Below are 18,704 nucleotides of genomic sequence, written 5' to 3'. Positions count from 1 at the left end.
AGTAGTTCTAAGTTCTAGGGGACTGATGACCTAAGATGTTGAGTCCCATAGTGCTCAGAGCCATTTGAACCATTTTTGTCGTAATAGCGTTGACGTTCCTCTGCATTTCTGTGCTTCGTCGTTTTCTGGTAGGTTTGAATTGATAACACCAAGTCTTTCCACTCGTGACGATTTGTCCAGGATAAAACTCTTCTCGTTTTGCATTTCAGTCGGGTTGCAGCATGCGTCCACTCAACTTTGCACATACTTTTCTCTTCTTCAAAGTATTCTAGAGAATGTCTCGAAACACTTGTTTTAGAAATGTTGCTCAATTGCACACTGCGGTGGTACGTCTGCTGCTAAACAATGCCTACTCACAACTGACTGATCGAATGCACATTCTTGCTTGAAGGTACTGGCGTGGGTTATACGCCAGGAATAAAATAAGTATCAGAACTTTTTGAACGAACTGTGTATTCCTACAAGTGTTACAAGCGGTTTCGTATAAGTTGACCTATTCAAACTGTGACTTGTTGGTACTGCAGCCATACCCTATTACTTTTTGCGTTTTGTAATGCACACATTTTTACGTTTTCGAACATTTAAAGCAAAGTTATACCACTTTGAAATCTTATCGAGAGCTGACTATTTATGCAGCTCCTTTCATTATAGGTAGTTGCATCATCTGCAAAAAGTCTGAGATTACTATAAATATTGTCGACAAGGTAATTAATATGCAGCATGAACAGCAAGTGTCCGAAAACACTTCCCGAAGTTACTTGTAGATGGGACAATGACTCTCCATTCAAGATAACATGCTGCGTCCTCTCTATCAAAAAATCCTCTGTCAAGTCACATATTACACTTGATAACCATTGGAGTATGAGTAGATGTACTGAGTAAAATGCTTTTCTGAAATCGAGAAATTCCGCACCTACCTGGCTGCCTTGATCTGTTGCTATCAGGATGCCATGCGAGTAAAGTGCGACTTGTGTTTCACATGATCGATGTTTTCGAAATCCACGTTGGCTGAAATGGAGGAGGTCATTCTGTCCAAGAAACACCGTTACATTTGAGCTCAGAACATTTTGTAAGCTTCTACAACAAATGCATGTCAAGTATATTTGACGGAAGTTTTTTTTGTATAATTCTTGCTACTCTTTTTGTAGACGGGTGTGATGATAATTTATGGCTTAGGGCGCTAAACAGCAAGGTCATCAACGCCTTTGCATTAACAATATGCTGACGAGAACAGTGAAAATCTATTATTAGCAATAAAACGGAAAACCACGTTCCGTTCCTCCACAAGAATTGAAAGGTAACCCCGATAAGATGTGCTTCAGAAAACCTCGTCGAAAAATTCCGACGAGGCACAACAGAAGAACTAGATAAAATCATGGATAAAATACCGAGAAAGACACGGTTAAAAAGGGGACAGATGACTGAGGCTGTATGACTCCTTGTTAATAGTGAGTGATCGACCGTGTCTTGTGCTTCCTTGCAACTACTGGGCAGCGTTTTTTGGTCGAAGAATCTACAATAGATTATACTTAAAAGAGGGGCTACCTCAGCCGGTGCTGTACGCAAGATTGAGGAGCATCGGCATGTGACTTGCACGAGATACAGGGTCGTTTGACATATCGAAGATTACAGTAGCCTACATTGAGTTTTGCAGGAACATTTAGCTGCGAAAAAGATCTGTTCCCGATGAATTAGATCGAGGAAGCTCACAGATGAGGAAGCGCACAATCTGTAACAATAAACGAAATTTAGACTGCTCGTACCGGCCGGAATCTAAAGCGCCCCTAAGATAATATTGTGAGATTGAGAGCTTGGATAATAACACTGACAACTTAAAAACTTTTGAAATATATTGGGCTGCATGGAAATATTGTGCCGTTTGTGGGCGATATTGACAATATCCTCGTCAGTCTCTTCCGCTTTGCAATGTTAAATATGTGGCTATCATTGTGTTTACTATTCGTTGTGTTGAAAATGAGTTCAAAACAAGACAAAGGAGCGTCATGATGGAGTGCATCGAAATACATATGTACGGTAGGCTATCTGGTTGCCGGTGTTTTGGAATGTTAGCGCACAAAAACAGAAATGTCAAGAATCAATCTATGATTTGCCACTCACAAAATAGGATAAAGACCGAGACAGGACGACGCTTTTTTTAAAAAATTAATTAGCGGTAGAACAAAATTATGAATAAAAGCATTTATGGATACTGATGTATGTGTATACATTAACTACCCGAATATAATCGTTTAGTGCTCAGATTATTATTGCATGACTTGTTTAATTCTGTCCCAAATACTTTAATCTGAAACTACACTTGTAAATTCAAATTTTTGAAAGAATTCTCAGTAGCAAGGTATTGTAGCGTAACAGGTAAACACTGACTTGGTGGAATTACGTCTCTCATTATAGTACCGGTATTTTGGTTCTTGGTGAGCGGACGTAGGCATCGGCAGAAATTTTACCAGCCAGGAGGGAGGGGGGTCGGGGGCAGGCTCTAAAATTTGCCATTTTTGATGTACCGGTTAAAGAGTTAGTCAGTTTTCAAATCTATCATGCCTCAAGAACTGATGGCTACCCACTCAATATTTGTTACACGAGCATTGCTTACATGCTTAAAACAACAAACAAACGGTTATACAGCAATTGCTAAAGCCGTACTACTGTCTCGTTGCAATCAGCCATATAGTAATACATTTGGCTAAACGAGAAGTCTGGCGGAGTCAAGGGAAATCACTTCTAGAAGTTTGGTTACGAATAACAATAGCGTGCCGCGCGGAATTAGCCGAGCAGTCATGGACTTCCCAGCGGAGGTTCGAGTCCTCCCTCGGGCATGGGTGTGTGTGTTTGCCCTTAGAATCGTTTAAGTAGTGTGTAAGTTTAGGGACTGATGACCTTAGCAGTTAAGTCCCATAAGATTTCACACACATTTGACCAATAACGTACTCCCCGGTTTTCTTGGTATGTGTGTAGGGGAAGGGGGGAGGGGGGGTTAGATGAGAAACATGTACCTATGTGTGGGGACATGGCGCTACACCATTTTTAATTTTGGGCCAACAACGCATAAAAAGTTATGAAACTGATACGGTAATCTTTCTTTTTTCGTTCTCCATCAGTTCTCTCAATACGCTCTCATGAATGATCTTTGACGCTCGTTTACTCAAGTTTTCGTCCACCTTTCTTTTCTGCTTACAGCAAAATAGAGTAATTATCACAGGAGCAGAATCTTTATCGTCAATATTACGAACTAAAATATTATTGCACTATATTATTGAACAGTTTAGGGAGAACGTTTATTATTACGCAATATTATTGACTGTCTAGGTGCAGTTTAGGTAGCAATCAACTGCTCCGGTCTTTAAAGATGAACTAAAATCATCACTTCTAGTTTACACGACGACATTGGGTTGCGCCACTCGTTGCGTGGAATGAGTTGCACGCAAATGGTTTCATATTTGACTAGGCGAAAGAAGTATACACTTCAGTTTCGTCGTCGTGTCTGAAATGAAAGTTTTGGCAGCTCCACGGCGCACGAGTTGTGATGAGAGGTTAAAGCTTGTTCCGTGGAATCGCCGCATAAGAAAAAAATAAGAAAGGTGTTTCGAATCGTGACTGGATGAAGAAAATACATCAGCTCGGTTGCTCAGCATCCTTGCTGAAATAATTTATAATTGAAGACCCAATAACTTCTTTTAAATACCTTATAATGTCACCAGAACTGTTCACGTTTCTTTTAAATAGAGTCAATTATCCGGTAAGGAATAAAGATACTGTAATGCATGAAGCACTGCTGCCAGAACTGAAATTACATATCACATTGCGTGCATTACACTCAAGAACACTCGGCACGCTATAAGATGCGGTTTTAGTTTGTGATGACGCTTTTTCATTAACACTAATAATTATTAACATTGACAGTAATAAATATTAATATTAACGGCAGTAATTATTAGAAGCAGGCCGCATTAAGAAGAGAATGGTTTGCAAACTACTCTCTTGAAGATAGATTTGTACAGTGGCAATATTTCAAAATTCAAACATATGTCAATGGGGAACACTACTGCGACGTCCCAGATAGATAAATATTGAATAAAGAACGCAGATTCTTTATTTTTGTAACCTTCCCTCGTGTGAAGAGAGAGAGAGAGAGAGAGAGAGAGAGACAGCCAACTCGAACGATGGGATTTTAGTCCTGTAGACGAGAGCATTTCCACAGCTAGGATTACATTTGCTTGTACTTTTCTTAATTCAGTTGTATAAGTGAACCTAATTCAATAAATTTTGCCCTGAAGCTCAGATGTCAAACTATCCATGTTCTGATCGCACGTGAAGGTCTCAGGAGCAGCAATACATATTGCTTATTTTTGTAATCAGCATCACTGAAATCATAAAGACACATATGCAAAGAGTAGATATCCAAAAAGCGAACATTATTCTCCGTTCCCAACTTTATATTTCAGTTTGTCTACACTCTAGGCACACACATTTCCTCAAAACATGCCACCAGTGTCGCCAAAGTTGAAACAACCGAAAGTGTTTAGTTTCCCCGGCGAGTTGCGCAAACGCGCGGCGCTCACGCGCTGTGGCTTGGTAGAGCAGTTGCTTGCAACCGAGTGTCGCCTTTTAAACTTGGCTTTAAGAAAATGTGTTGTTTCTTTGGCTGCACTTGACATGTCGTAACCATTGCTTTAAATGACTGAAGAACAGTTAATTGTAAATGCTGTTTGCCTCGACCATCGATGAAATTTGTAAAGACAACTGAAAACGTCGCATCATTCATCAAGACAATAACAATGAAGAAGTACGTCAACAATTGATTCTTTGAGGAGAAAAGCTTCGCACTAATATCCCATTTACGTATTCGCCTGATTAATAGTCTAAATTGCATTTTGTTCCTTATATCAAACAAAGAATGCGTGGACAGCGATTCCACCACCTCAAGACACTTGAATTCTACCAAAACCATGTTTTTGAGATAGGCTACCAACAAAAAATGTGTCCACTATTGGTTCGATTGCATGCAGAAGTGTATAAAATTTAAAATTAATGTGTGGCTTAACAAGAGTAGCGTTTAATCATCTCAAAATTGTTATTGCAATGATCGTTGCTCGTATAATGATGTCGGAAACAAGGAAACAATCGACTGAGGGCGCCAGGTTCGTCATAGTTTTGTCGTGATGCAGTAATTTTATTTTGTTTCTGAATTCAGGTATGAAGCCATAATTACCAAACATGCTCATATTCTCATCCTCCGTTTATGTTAGAATAATCACATCCTTTATGTTGAATATCGAATATCATTTTTCCCTTTACTTTGTTTCCTTACGCGGCCTCTTCTATGAAACTTAAGATTCCGTTAAATTAGAGTCCGATTATTATTTCTTAGTAAGTTGCAAGAATATAATGAGAAAATGGACATTTTTTATTTCATTTGAGAAATTGCTATGTCAAGTAAAAGAACAATTTTCGGCTACTTGAATTGAATACGGCAGTTGACCCCTCCCTTAATTAAGTCCCGAGTATGCTCTTGCAATATTTTTATTGATTTCACATACATTAGAGTACTTCCTCACGGAAGAATCGAACAATTTCTGTCTGAATGAATTATGTTTGCTTGATCTTAGCTGGAGAGAGTGGGGGGGGGGGGGGCGGGGGTGGCGGGAAGGTGTAGAATTTCCCCTTCCAGTTAAAGATACAATGGAATCTAACTTATCAATTTAATTTGATGTGTTTAACTTCCTTAATCATAATCGAGATGTGTGCTGGATGCCACACCCATTAGTTAAAAAATAACACCTTTGGAATTCAGCAAGCTTCATTCTAAGAGACTGCAAACCTGAAAGAAAGAAGTGTTCCAGAGAATGTTAAAATGAGTGTTACTATCATACATGACAACCAAAATATGAACCCACCGATGAAAATGTTTTCTTGTCTTCTGAAAGTCACATGCAACCCATCATAAAATGCTGATCAAGTGTTTTAGATGAGAGAAACCTGAACAGTGAGACATTTGAAAATGGACATAAGCAGTCCAACAAAAGCTGACTTAACACAGTTTCAAGATTAAGTGAGGAATCTATGTCTATAGGCTACTGCAATTTCCTATTTTATGATCCCAAGACTAGATTAATTACATGCAGAGAGGCATTTGAGGAATAGTCCTTCACACACTCCATACCAATAGGAAATGGGAAGAAACTAGTACATAGAACGAGAGAGAGGACACTGCCATATACTTTACTGTGGTTTGCAGAATATAGATGTGGATACATAATCTTGTGCGGCTGACACTGCCATTTGATAAATAATTTAAAAACTGAGACCTAGGTATAATGAGCATTAGGCCCTATTCCATAAGAAGTGCTGACAGATTGTTCAATTATAAACCAAAACATTATGACTACTGCCCACTGTGAAGTTGGATGCCACCTGGTGGTGTTGCGGGCATGTGACGCAAAATGTAAGCAGAGCAGACATGGACGGGAGACCACCCTAGCAAAGATGCGGGCAGGTAATGGGGAAATCCATTGAGATAATTAACTGTGACAAAGTGCAGATTGTTGTTACACAGAGCCTGTGAACAAATATCTCAAAAGCAGTGAACATGGTCGAATGTTCACATGCTGCTGTCATGAGCATTTACAGAAAGACATTGAAGGACAGTTAAACTACCACTAGGTGCTAAATGGTTGGATTACGACAGCTCTTTGCAGTGCATAGGGTTCGGAGGCTTGTCTTCTCTGTAAAATAGAATAGATGGTGATATGTAGCATCTCTGCTGAAAGAGCGCAATGCTAGTGCATGCACACCATTCATTGTACATCGTTAAACATGGAGCTCTGCCGCAGCCACCCCTATGTTTTCACAGGTTGAGCAATAACATTGTCAGTTACAATTGCAATGGGCACGGGACCATTGGGATTCAGCCATTGAACGATGGAAATGTGTTGCCTCTTCATGCGAATCACATTTGTGCTGCATTAGACTGATGGTTGTCTCTGTGAATGCTATCATCGGGGTGAACAGAAGCTCAAAACATGCAGTGTACCGTGGATGCAGGCTGGTGGGAGTATTATTATACAATGGGAAACATTCGTTGCACTTACATGGGCCCCCTGGAAATAATCTAAGACATGCTGACAGTTGTGGACAACCTACATACCTTCATGCTTGACATTTTCCCAATGGTGATGTCATCTTTCAGCAGCATGATTGTCTTTGTCTCAGAGCCATAACTTGATTCACCTGATGTAAATCCTATGGAACTCATCTGTGTCGCTATCAGGTGCCATCACCATGTACGCAAATCAGTGTTCCATTATTTACATAAATTACATGACCTGTACGTAGACATTTAATACCACAAACCTACCAGCAAACTGTCTGACCCCTGATACACAGAATTGGTGACATGTTTCATTCCAAAGACAGACAAACAAGTTATTAAGCATATGGTCATAATAGTTTGGCTCATCAGTGTAAAATGATACTTTCAGTTACAAGGGATCAATCAGTGGCCTATTTATGTTGTAAGTTGTCAAAGTTCCTAATTTTTCCTAATTTATGGAAGAGGGGAGACCTTTAGGGAAGCTTCAAAGATAAAGTCATATTTTTAATTTAGGCCTATATTTTGTTTTGTTAGGTTTCATTATCTACTTCTTGCCCTTGTTCTAGGAGCAGGTTGTTAACATAACCCCACTCTAAACCCAACACAAAGATATAATGTCTGGACGTATTACTGTTTCTGCCATGTTACATTACTCTAATTTATTTAACTATAAAATAGACCACAGTAGTTGTCCCTTTCAAGGATATCGACATGTACAAATAGACAAGGAGAGGCCTTCACTTCACCTGTAGCACCCCTCGATCCTTATCTATTGTTACCTGCGTGAAAAGTTATGTTACATTACTCTAATGAATGTAATCATAAAATGGGCCAGAGTAGCTGTTCCTTTTGAGGATACAACATGTAAAAATAGACAAGGAGAGGCCTTCACTCCACTTATAACACCCCTTGATCTCTATCTATTGTTGCCTTTGGAACATTATGTCCCCACTTGCGGCATGTGGTTGTAGGTACAATTTCGTTATTTTTTTGTGATTAGGTAAACAGTTACTTTGCAGATTTTATAAATTCTATAACCATTCTTTGTCTCCTGCTTTAATCCGTTGATAGTATGGAAATGACCACTGCTTGGAACTGGTTACAGCATTATGAAATGATCGTGTGATTATGTCATTAAAAACTTCATTACTCATTTTGTCATACTGCTACATAAACTATATCTTACCTGTTTTCTCATTGTTTCTGACATTGGAAAGATTAATGGTTCGACAGTGTGTGTCATTTTATTGTTGTGAACTTAAATAACTTGCTTGTTAGTAGAAAAACATTAGTGCAGTTGACACACATAACTGTTAGCCTTTTTTGTCATTACAGATTATGTATTGAAGATCATCAATTTAAAAAAAAATGCTTTTCTTTTGCAGTACAACAAAAGTTCATTAGGCTGCCAGTGTAATCAGGCAATAATGTTGATAACGGATGGACCACCAGATAAATATCGTGAAATATTCAAGCATTATAACTTCCCACATATGCCTGTGCGAGTATTCACATATCTAATAGGCGCTGATTCTTCTAATGCTGAAGAAATGCATTGGATGGCATGTGAAAATAAAGGTAATACATTTTTAAAAGGTAATATACAAGACACATATAAACTCATAACTTGTAATATGTAGTGAAACTCACAAGTAGATGTATTTCATAATGAGTAAGCTGTCCCATTGAAAATGTTGCTTGTTTTACGTACTTTCTGTCCTTTCAAAACAACTACATATTAATAAGATATTGTATAGTGATTCTAACAGCACAGTTATTGATAAAATTGGAGTAAATGACTGTGAAAAACTGAAAATAAGCTACTATAGTTTTTCAAAGATAAGCAACATTTTAATGGTCGATAAAGCTACGAGTGATGGCTGGAATCCAATGGACATAATCAGTGAGATTTGTAAATGTGTTATATCAACCTGTCAGAAGGTGTCAGAAAAAGTAGGGTGGTCATTAACTTGAAGATTGTTGGTTTTCTCCCACCCGTGAAGCAGATCATCGAAGAGTAGAGGAAAAAAAGAGACGTGGAAGAATCAAGGACTCACAGAATATGAAAAGTAAAACCAAGGTGTTGTTGTTGTTGTTGTTGTTGTGGTCTTCAGTCCTGAGACTGGTTTGATGCAGCTCTCCATGCTACTCTATCCTGTGCAAGCTTCTTCATCTCCCAGTACTTACTACAACCTACATCCTTCTGAATCTGCTTAGTGTATTCATCTCTTGGTCTCCCTCTAAGATATTTACCCTCCACGCTGCCCTCCAATGCTAAATTTGTGATCCCTTGATGCCTCAGAACATGTCCTACCAACCGGTCCCTTCTTTTTGTCAAGTTGTGCCACAAACTCCTCTTCTCCCCAATCCTATTCAATACCTCCTCATTAGTTATGTGATCTACTCCTCTAATCTTCAGCATTCTTCTGTAGCACTACATTTTGAAAGGTTCTATTCTCTTCTTGTCTAAACTATTTATCGTCCAAGTTTCACTTCCATACATGGCTACACTCCATATAAATACTTTCAGAAACAACTTCCTGACATTTAAATCTATGCTCGATGTTAACTAATTTTTCTTCTTCAGAAACGTTTTCCTTGCCATTGCCAGTCTACATTTTATATCCTCTCTACTTTGCCCATCATCAGTTATTTTGCTAACTAAATAGCAAAACTCCTTTACTACTTTAAGTGTCTCACTTCCTAATCTGATTCCCTCAGCATCACCCGACTTAATTCGACTACATTCCATTATCCTCGTTTTGCTTTTGTTGATGTTCATCTTATACCCTCCTTTCAAGACCCTGTCTATTTCATTCAACTGCTCTTCCAAGTCCTTTGCAGTCTCGGACAGAATTACAATGTCATCGGCGAACCTCCAACTTTTTATTTCTTCTCCATGGATTTTAATACCTACTCCGAACTTTTCTTTTGTTTCCTTTATTGCTTGCTCAATATACAGATTGAATAACATTAGGGATAGGCTACAACCCTGTCTCACTCCCTTCCCAACCACTGCTTCCCTTTCATGCCCATCGACTCTTATAACAGCCATCTGGTTTCTGTACAAATTGTAAATAGCCTTTCGCTCCCAGTATTTTACCCCTGCCACCTTCAGAATTTGAACGAGAATATTCCAGTCAGCATTGTCAAAAGCTTTCTCTAAGTCTACAAATGCTAGAAATGTAGGTTTGCCTTTCCTTAATCTTTCTTCTAAGGTAAGTCGTAGAGTCAGTACTGCCTCTCGTGTTCCAACATTTCTATGGAATCCAAACTGATCTTCCCCGAGGTAGGCTTCTATCAGTTTTTCCATTCGTCTGTAAAGAATTCGCATCAGTATTTTGCAGCTGTGACTTATTAAACTGATAGTTCGGTAATTTTCACATCTGTCAACATCTGCTTTCTTTGGGATTGGAATTATTATATTCTTCTTGAAGACTGAGGGTATTTCGCCAGTCTCATACATCTTGCTCACCAAATTGTAGAGTTTTGTCAGGGCTGGCTCTCCCAAGGCTGTCAGTAGTTCTGATGGAATGTTGTCTACTCCGGGGGGCTTGTTTCGACTCAGGTCTTTTAGTGCTCTGACAAACTTTTCACGCAGTATCACATCTCCCATTTCATCTTCATCTACATCGTCTTCCATTTCCATAATATTGTTGTCAAGTACATCGCCGTTGTATAGACCCTCTATATACTCATTCCACCTTTCTTCTTTCCCTTCTTTGCTTAGAACTGGGTTTCCATCTGAGCTCTTGATATTCATACAAGTGGTTCTCTGACTAAAAGTCTTGTTCCTCCTGCCACCGAACTTCACTAATTCCCACTATATCTAACTTTAAACTATCCATTTCCCTTTTTAGATTTTCTTACCTACCTGCCCGATTGTGGGATCTGACATCCCATGCTCCGATGCGTAGAACGCCAGTTTTCTTTCTGCTGATAACAATGTCCTCCTGAGTAGTCCCTGCCCGGAGATCCAAATGGGGGACTATTTTACCTCCGGAATATTTTACCCGAGAGGACACCATCATCATTTAATCATACAGTAAAGCTGCATGCCCTTGGAAAAAATTGCGGCTGTAGTTTCCCCTTGCTTTCAGCCGTTCGCAGTACCAGAACAGCAAGGCCATTTTGGTTAGTGTTACAGGGCCAGATCAGTCAATCATCCAGACTGTTGCCCCTGCAACTACTGAAAAGGCTGCTGCCCCTCTTCAGGGACGACATGTTTGTCCTGCCTCGCAACAGATACCCCTCCATTGTGGTTGCACCTACAGTACGACTATCTGTATTGTTGAGGCACGCAAGCCTCTCCACCAACGGCAAGGTCCGTGGTTCATGGGGGGAAACCAAGGTAGAGGCTGTGAATATGTAATGCAATATGGTGTGTGGAGAGAGCAGGAAGACTGTTGCAGTGACTTAATGATCATTCCATCAATCAGGAATACATGGTGCAGCAACATAGTATACTTTTATTCTGAAACTATGACCCAAACCCACTGCAGGGCAGATCATGTATTCAGTGACTAATAGCCATGAATAACACACTGAATGTCAGTCAGAAATGATGAAATCTGTGTTAAATTCTTCTTTCCATATAGCTCACACAACAGAACACATCTGTATTTAGTTTCCTGACAAATTAAGTTTGTTTTAGGAAGTACATCACATAAGATAGTGCTTTCAAACAATTTAACGTTTTAAAAAAGAATAAAATATTTTGTGATAATTTTACCTGATGTGACACCACTCTAAGAGCCTGAAAAACAGTAGTACCCCACCCTCAGCAACCTAGCAGGTTTAATTGAAGTTGTAGGTAAAATTTAATATTTGGCACTTAAGCCCTTCTACAATAAATGCAGGCTCTGTCTTATAATGAAATTTGATGGGAGTAATATTACCTTGTTGAAATATAACTGTATCAGTTAGAAGACACTTGTCCTCCAGTTATCTGTGACAGAATCTCAGGAAGTGCTAAGTGATTTGTCTCTGAGTATTCTGACTTTTTACAGAGTCAAAGTTATCACACGATTTTAATATGCTGTGTGTTGCCCATAAACCTGGGGGCCTCTGTGAAAAAAACTAAACTAAAATTCGCCCAAGCAGGCCATGAAGGCCCAATGGTATTGACCGTGTGCTGTGTCCTCCTCAGCCCACAGGCATCACTAGATGCATATATGGAGGGGCATGTGGTCAGCACACCGCTCTTATTGCCGTATGTCAGTTTATGAGACTGGAGCTGCTACTTCTCAATCAAGTAGCTTCCCAGTTTGCGTCACAAGGGCTAAGTGTACCCCGTTTGCCAACAGTGCTCGGCAGACCGGATGGTCACCCATCCAAGTGCTAGCCTGGCTCGACAGCAATTAACTTCAGTGATCTGATGGGAATCGGTGTTAACAATGCAGCAAGGCTCTTGGCACTGGCCTTTGTGAAGGAAAATGAATATTTTAGACTATGGTGCATGTTAGTTTTTCCCTTTGACTTTTAGTAAGTGAGGGAAAGTATGTTGAATTTCATGGGCACTTGTTTTAGATAATTTCACTCTGTCCCAATACCGGAGGGATGGTTTGGATTATACCCCCCAGTTTTTTTCTTTACGGTAATGTTCCAGACAGATCTCACATTATTGTCGGTTCTGATAATTTTCTTTCCTTTTCTATCCCTTCATTTTTGTATTTCAAACATTCTTATTGTTGCACAAATTTATTATGTAATTCATTCAAACCATCAGCCATGGTTAAAATTCTCTTGTTTTGTCACAGAATATTTTAATTACCAAAATATCCATTGATTCCTTTCATTTGAATTTGTACTGATATCAACCAGCATTAGTACGAAACATCCGTGCACACTGCCAAGAAAGAAAGATTTAAAATTGAGTCATATTTCTTATCCACCGTGTTTTTCTGGTACATCTCTCGTCAGTTTTCCTCTTGTAGACTGTCTGTAAATATTTTTTGGTGCTCTAAATTATCACATGCAGAACATGAGTCATTCCTGAGTATTGCTTAAGTGTTAGGGATTCCCAACTAGTTCAGATTAAAGGAAGACATTGATTCAGTTGTCAGGCATTAAATTTCATGTTTAGAAAATCATTTATGCAGGAGGATCAGACAGATATACCATTATTTAACAACCACACAAACCCTCGTATAGAGGACATAGAAAGAGGCGTTCCTAATGTTCAGAAACAGCTGAAAGAGTTAGAAACAAAGAAGTTGTGAGGCCTAGATGCTGTTCCAAAGTGCTTTTACAGAGAGTACTCTTCAACATTGGCCCTTACTTAGCCTGCATTTATCATTAATTTCTTAGCCATTGGAGAATCTCAAGTGGCTGGAAAAAGCACAGGTAATTCTTGTATATAAGAAGGGTAAAAAGAATGAACCCACCAAGTTACATACCAATGTCCTTAACATCAGTTTGCTGCAGAATTCTTGAGTACATAATAAGTTTGAATGTAATAAATTTTCTTGAGAGAGGAAAGCTTCTATTCATAAGTCAGCTTGGATTTAAAAATCATTACTTTCATGAAACATGGCGTGTCCTGATCTCGTACAATATCCTGCAAATGGTGGACGATGGGCAAGAGGCATATTCCATATTTGTAGATTTCAGAAAAGCATTTGACACAGTGCCACACAGTACTCAAAGGACTGAGCATACAGAGTAGGTTGTCAGATATGTGAATGGCTCAAAGACTTTAGAACCCAGTATATTATCCTGGATGGTGAGTGTTCACTGAAGGCAAAGGTATTGTCATGAGTGTCCCATGGAAGTATACTAAAACTGCTCTTATTCTCTGTATATGTTAACAGTCTGAAGGATAGGGCGAGGAGCAACCTGCTGCTGTGCTGTAGTATGTGGAAAAGTCCTGTCTCTGAGTGTCTGTATGAAAACTTAAACAGAATTTTTATTTGTTTTTATGAATGGCAGATTGCTATAAATGTGTGACTAAAAGTGAATGCAGGTGAATAGGTGTGTTGCTTGACACAGTTACTTCAATTAAATTTCCAGCCATAACATTAGAAAACTGGTACAAAATGGAATGAGCATGTAAGGTTGATTGTCGGGAAGGGGAATGGTCGACTTCAGTTTTTTGGGAGAATTGTAGGAAAATGTAACTCATTTATAAATGATACTGTGTGCAGAAAACTTGCACAACCCATTCTTGAGTGCTTCTCAAGTGTTTGAGATTCCCAGCGGGCCAGATAAAAAAAGAGCCATAAAATCAATAGAGTGGCATGCTGCTTGATTTGTTACCGGTATGTTTGACTGACATGCGAGTTTTATTAAAATGCTCTGAGAACTCAAATGGGAATATTTTGAGGGAAGAATATGTTCTTTATGTGAAACACTATTGAGAAACCTTAGAGAACTGGTATTTGTGACAGACTGCAGAATAACCCTACTGTCACCAACATACATCCCGTATAATGATGGTGAAGATAGGATTGCACAGATCAGGGCTTATACACAAGCTTGTAAACAGTCATTTTCCTCTGACTCCATTTGTGAGTGGAAAAGGACAGGGATGACTAGCAGTGGTACAAGGTACACTCTGCCATGCATCAAATAGTGGCTTACAGAGTATGTATGTAGATGTACATTTTTTTACTGTTTGGATCAGTCAGTGTGAGAGTGGCATGCTGCTTGATTTGTTACCGGTATGTTTGACTGACATGCGAGTTTTATGAAAATGCTCTGAGAACTCAAATGGGAATATTTTGAGGGAGCTTGGATGGGAATCCTTGGAGGGAAAAAGATGATTTTTATTCACTGAATGCTATTGAGGAAGTTTTGAAGGACCAGAATTTACAACAGACTGCAGAATGATTCAGCTGCATTCATCATTCATACTGTATAAGGAAAAAGTAAGGGATTTCAATAAATAAGACCACTGAGATTATTAGAAGTCCTTATCGAAGAACATGACTGGTTTCGCAAATTAAATTTGCATCTTCAGGTGCTTCAAGTCAAAAGAGTAAGGTTCTATTTAAACCAGATAAAGCCATTTCCAACATTTATATCCAGGTACTTAAAACTTCTGGCTCATGAATGTGTATATGATACAATGTATTGGGTGCTAAAGCCATCTCCAACCTCTATTGTAGACAGCCTTGGGAGGAAGCATTGGTCATTTATGAGCCAGGAGTTTTAAATACCTGGATATAAATGTTGGGAATGGCTTAATCCAGCTTAAATAGAACCTTAATCTTTTGATATGAAGACCCTGAATATGCAAAACCGGTCGTTTTCTCCAATACAGAATTCTAACAGTTGCGGTGGTCTTGTTTATTTAAATCATGGGAAATTTCAGCTGTGGTTGCCCTACATATACAGGAGTGTGCACAAAATAAGGTAGTTTAAGAATTGTACAGAGGTATACAGGCAAACTTTTTCTCCTAAGACCATTTGTGAGTACAACAGGAAAGGATTATAATAGTATGAAATTCCATCGCATCATACAGTGTACAATGACTGGCAGAATATATATGTAGATCTACTTTTTACTTATTGTGCCTGCCCTAAGGTTGTTTCAGTATATCATATCTTTTATTAGCTATTTACCGTCTGATAATGGAATTAAGGAAATGAAGAGTGATGAGAATGTGAAGCTTTGTTCATGACAATGCCACAGGAAACTTACTCCAAGCTCAGCTCACCAACAGGCCAGTTGTAGTATAAGGTACATACCAGATGACCCCATTGCATATGTTCAGCGCATGCAGGAACCTCTGTGCCATCACTGCCTGCATCTACCCGGCCAGTCAGGGCAGTATGATTGCATACACTACGACCCAGCTGCCTGACTGCCCTTGTGTGAACTTTTTGCCCACCCCTGCCCACCTGTTCCCGTGAACACCTGGGCATTTGAGCTGGAACAGCCAGCCTTAAAGTATCTAGAGAAGCTGCAGGAAACCTAAATTCACACAATTACATAGGGACTGGAAGCTCATTTCATCTAAATGTAGGAGCAGTGCCTTAAACATTATAACACTGTTCTCAGTAATGGTAGTGGAGTTATTAGCATTAAGCATTTAAGAGTCTGACAACAGAAAATTGATGTTATCTTGAATTAATGATAATAAGAATGAAACTTGCCATGATACTCAAACAACAAAAAGAGTAGGGCACAAGAAATCTATATAAATAAACTTTATAAATGTATAGGCTTCTGCAGCCACCTCATTTTAATTCTCCCAGGTGTATTGCTGCAACATCTTATAAAATACTTAAAATTTTGTAAGATGAAAGGGCAGTAAATCCACTATGACTTTAATGCAATTTACATATTATGTCACTTTCAGTAATTTGATAATGTAAAATCCTAGGTGTAATGAAAGCAATTATCTGAGGTGATGACCCACTATGTAATGTGTCTGCAAACTGAAGAGCCAAGGGGTGGAAGAAAAGTGCACCACATAATTGTAAGTCATGTAAACTTTGTTCTGTGTGCTATCATATTTTAACTGTTTGTGTATTGTATTTTCTGGGTTTGAAAGTGGGGACAAGCCCAGCAACGATATGGATGAGTGCTGGAAGTGGCCAGAAAACCATACTAAGGCTGTCTATGCATCAGCCATGGTCATTAATCCGCCACAAGGATTTGAACCAAATCTGGCTCACTTCGTGTCTCTCAAGGTAGCATACTGTGTGTTACACTAAACGAGCAGGTGAAGATCCATAGATAACAAATCTAACTAAAAGAGAAAAGAAATAATCTGAGTACAGTTAATGGTGTGGGGACATGGACGTAGGTAGGTATAGGGCAGAGACAAGTGGAGATTGAGGGCAGGAGTTTCCAATGAAGCATCATTGGGATGTGAACTCACATCTGCAAAATACAGTGGCTCTGCTTTCAGGAGGTTAACTCATGCTGCTGACTGCAGCCGTTCATATACTCTGCCTTACCAAAAATGTGAAGCACACAGAAGACAGGGTTGGGTGCCCATATAACTTCATACATACACACAATCGCCGGGTATGTAAATATTTTTTTATTTATTCGTCCATAGACCATTTAGTACAACAGTATCAGACATGTCAGAATAGGACAGAGTAAGGTGAGGATGGGGCAGGAAATTGGTGATGGCTTGATAAAAGGAACCTTCCCAGTATTCACTTTAGTTACAGGGGAAACCCTGGAAAACCTCAAGTTAGGATGGCCAGACAGGGTATAAACCCTTGTCCTCTCAAATGCGAGTCCTGTACATTAATAATGGAGTAGCCCTCTCTCTCTCGGTCATGATTAGAAGGGAATTGTAAAATACATTGTCTACACTGTGAGTACAACATGCACAGTAAGTAAATAAATGAAAAAGGAAAATAAAAAACTACATAAAAAGTGAGTACACATGAACAAATTTACTTAACAGTGCAGAAAAGTACAAAATGTGCACTAAGTCAGTCAATGATGTAGGTGGATCGTGAATCTTTGATTTAAAACACCGCTCAAGAAATAAAACATGTGAGCACATTGTGTAGCACTGCTAAGAAGTATGAAGCACAAGCACACGAAAACCTGCCAACACTGTAATCATCATTATTAGGCTAGCACAAGATCCTTCTCAACAGAGGTGTATCACACTGTGTCTGAAACAGAGGAATCAGAAAACCAACAGCAGAAATGTTCTCTGCAAAGACAAACACAGCACTGATAGCCATCAGTTAACAGAATCAAAAGAACCCAACAGTAAATGAAGGCCTAGTAATCCTATAAGGTAACATTTTCATTTACATTGTAAAAATACTGTTCAACAAGATATTACTTTTAACTCTGATGTAAAAGCTGTTTTTGTCTCCAACTTCTTTATGTATGTTGGTAGCATGTTATACAGAATGGCACTAAAGTGGCTCACATGTCTTTTTTGTCCTCGAAACATTTGTATCTGTGGAAGGCTGGTACAGTACACAAACATAACTTTTTGAATAGGGATTTGTAGTGAGCCCTAGCCAAGCTGTAATTTCTGTAATTTAAAAATTTTGTTTGATCAACTTTTAGTTTTACTCCAGAAAACTAGGGGCTGAAAGTAACCAAAATAACCCATATTCTATATGAGGAGCAAATTTTAGAAACAATTCTCAGAGCAAAACGTGCAAAACATTTTTGGGAGAGATTAGTTACATGCTCTTTCCAGTTTGTCTTGGTCAACATACATTCCTAAAAGTTCTGTACATTGTACCATTTCTAACTGATCTCCACCCAGTGGCAGATGGAGAGCTTGGATTTGACTCATCTCCTCAAATTGTATATAGTGTGTTTTCTTTACATTTAGGCTCAGCTTGCTGTCATTGAACCATGAATGCAAGGACTTAAGGACTTTATTAGTTGTAGTGGACAGAGGTTCCTTCGTATCACTCTCTGTTACACTAGTGTCATATGCAAACATGATCTTGACCGCAGTGTCTGAGGTGTATGTATCATAAGGAATAGAAGGGAGGGCTAACACAGTATTATGAGGTACATCTATTTCGACTTACCTTGCATCAGATATAAATCTGATTGTGTGATTAATATGAACTGACGTGAGCTCCACCACCTGTATTCTACACTGATCAACCAGAACATTATGACCAATGATGTACTATTGATATAAAC

The 18,704-nt window shown here is 39.0% G+C and overlaps 1 protein-coding gene across 4 annotated transcripts in view; it reads left to right on the top strand.

Annotated features, from left to right (window-relative positions):
- The window catches only part of LOC126365875 (voltage-dependent calcium channel subunit alpha-2/delta-3), an 859,858-nt gene that overhangs the window by 521,301 nt on the left and 319,853 nt on the right, over positions 1-18,704 (top strand). For all 4 annotated transcript variants that reach the window (XM_050008568.1, XM_050008566.1, XM_050008567.1 and 1 more), the window contains exon 8: positions 8,494-8,686. In XM_050008568.1, coding sequence (XP_049864525.1) covers positions 8,494-8,686 — 193 coding nt within the window. The remainder of the gene's footprint in view (positions 1-8,493; positions 8,687-18,704) is intronic.

Source organism: Schistocerca gregaria, chromosome 4 (assembly GCF_023897955.1).
Source record: "Schistocerca gregaria isolate iqSchGreg1 chromosome 4, iqSchGreg1.2, whole genome shotgun sequence".
NCBI lineage: Eukaryota > Metazoa > Arthropoda > Insecta > Orthoptera > Acrididae > Schistocerca > Schistocerca gregaria.
Note: the sequence above shows the minus strand (reverse complement) of the source record. Positions and strands in the feature narration are given on the sequence as shown.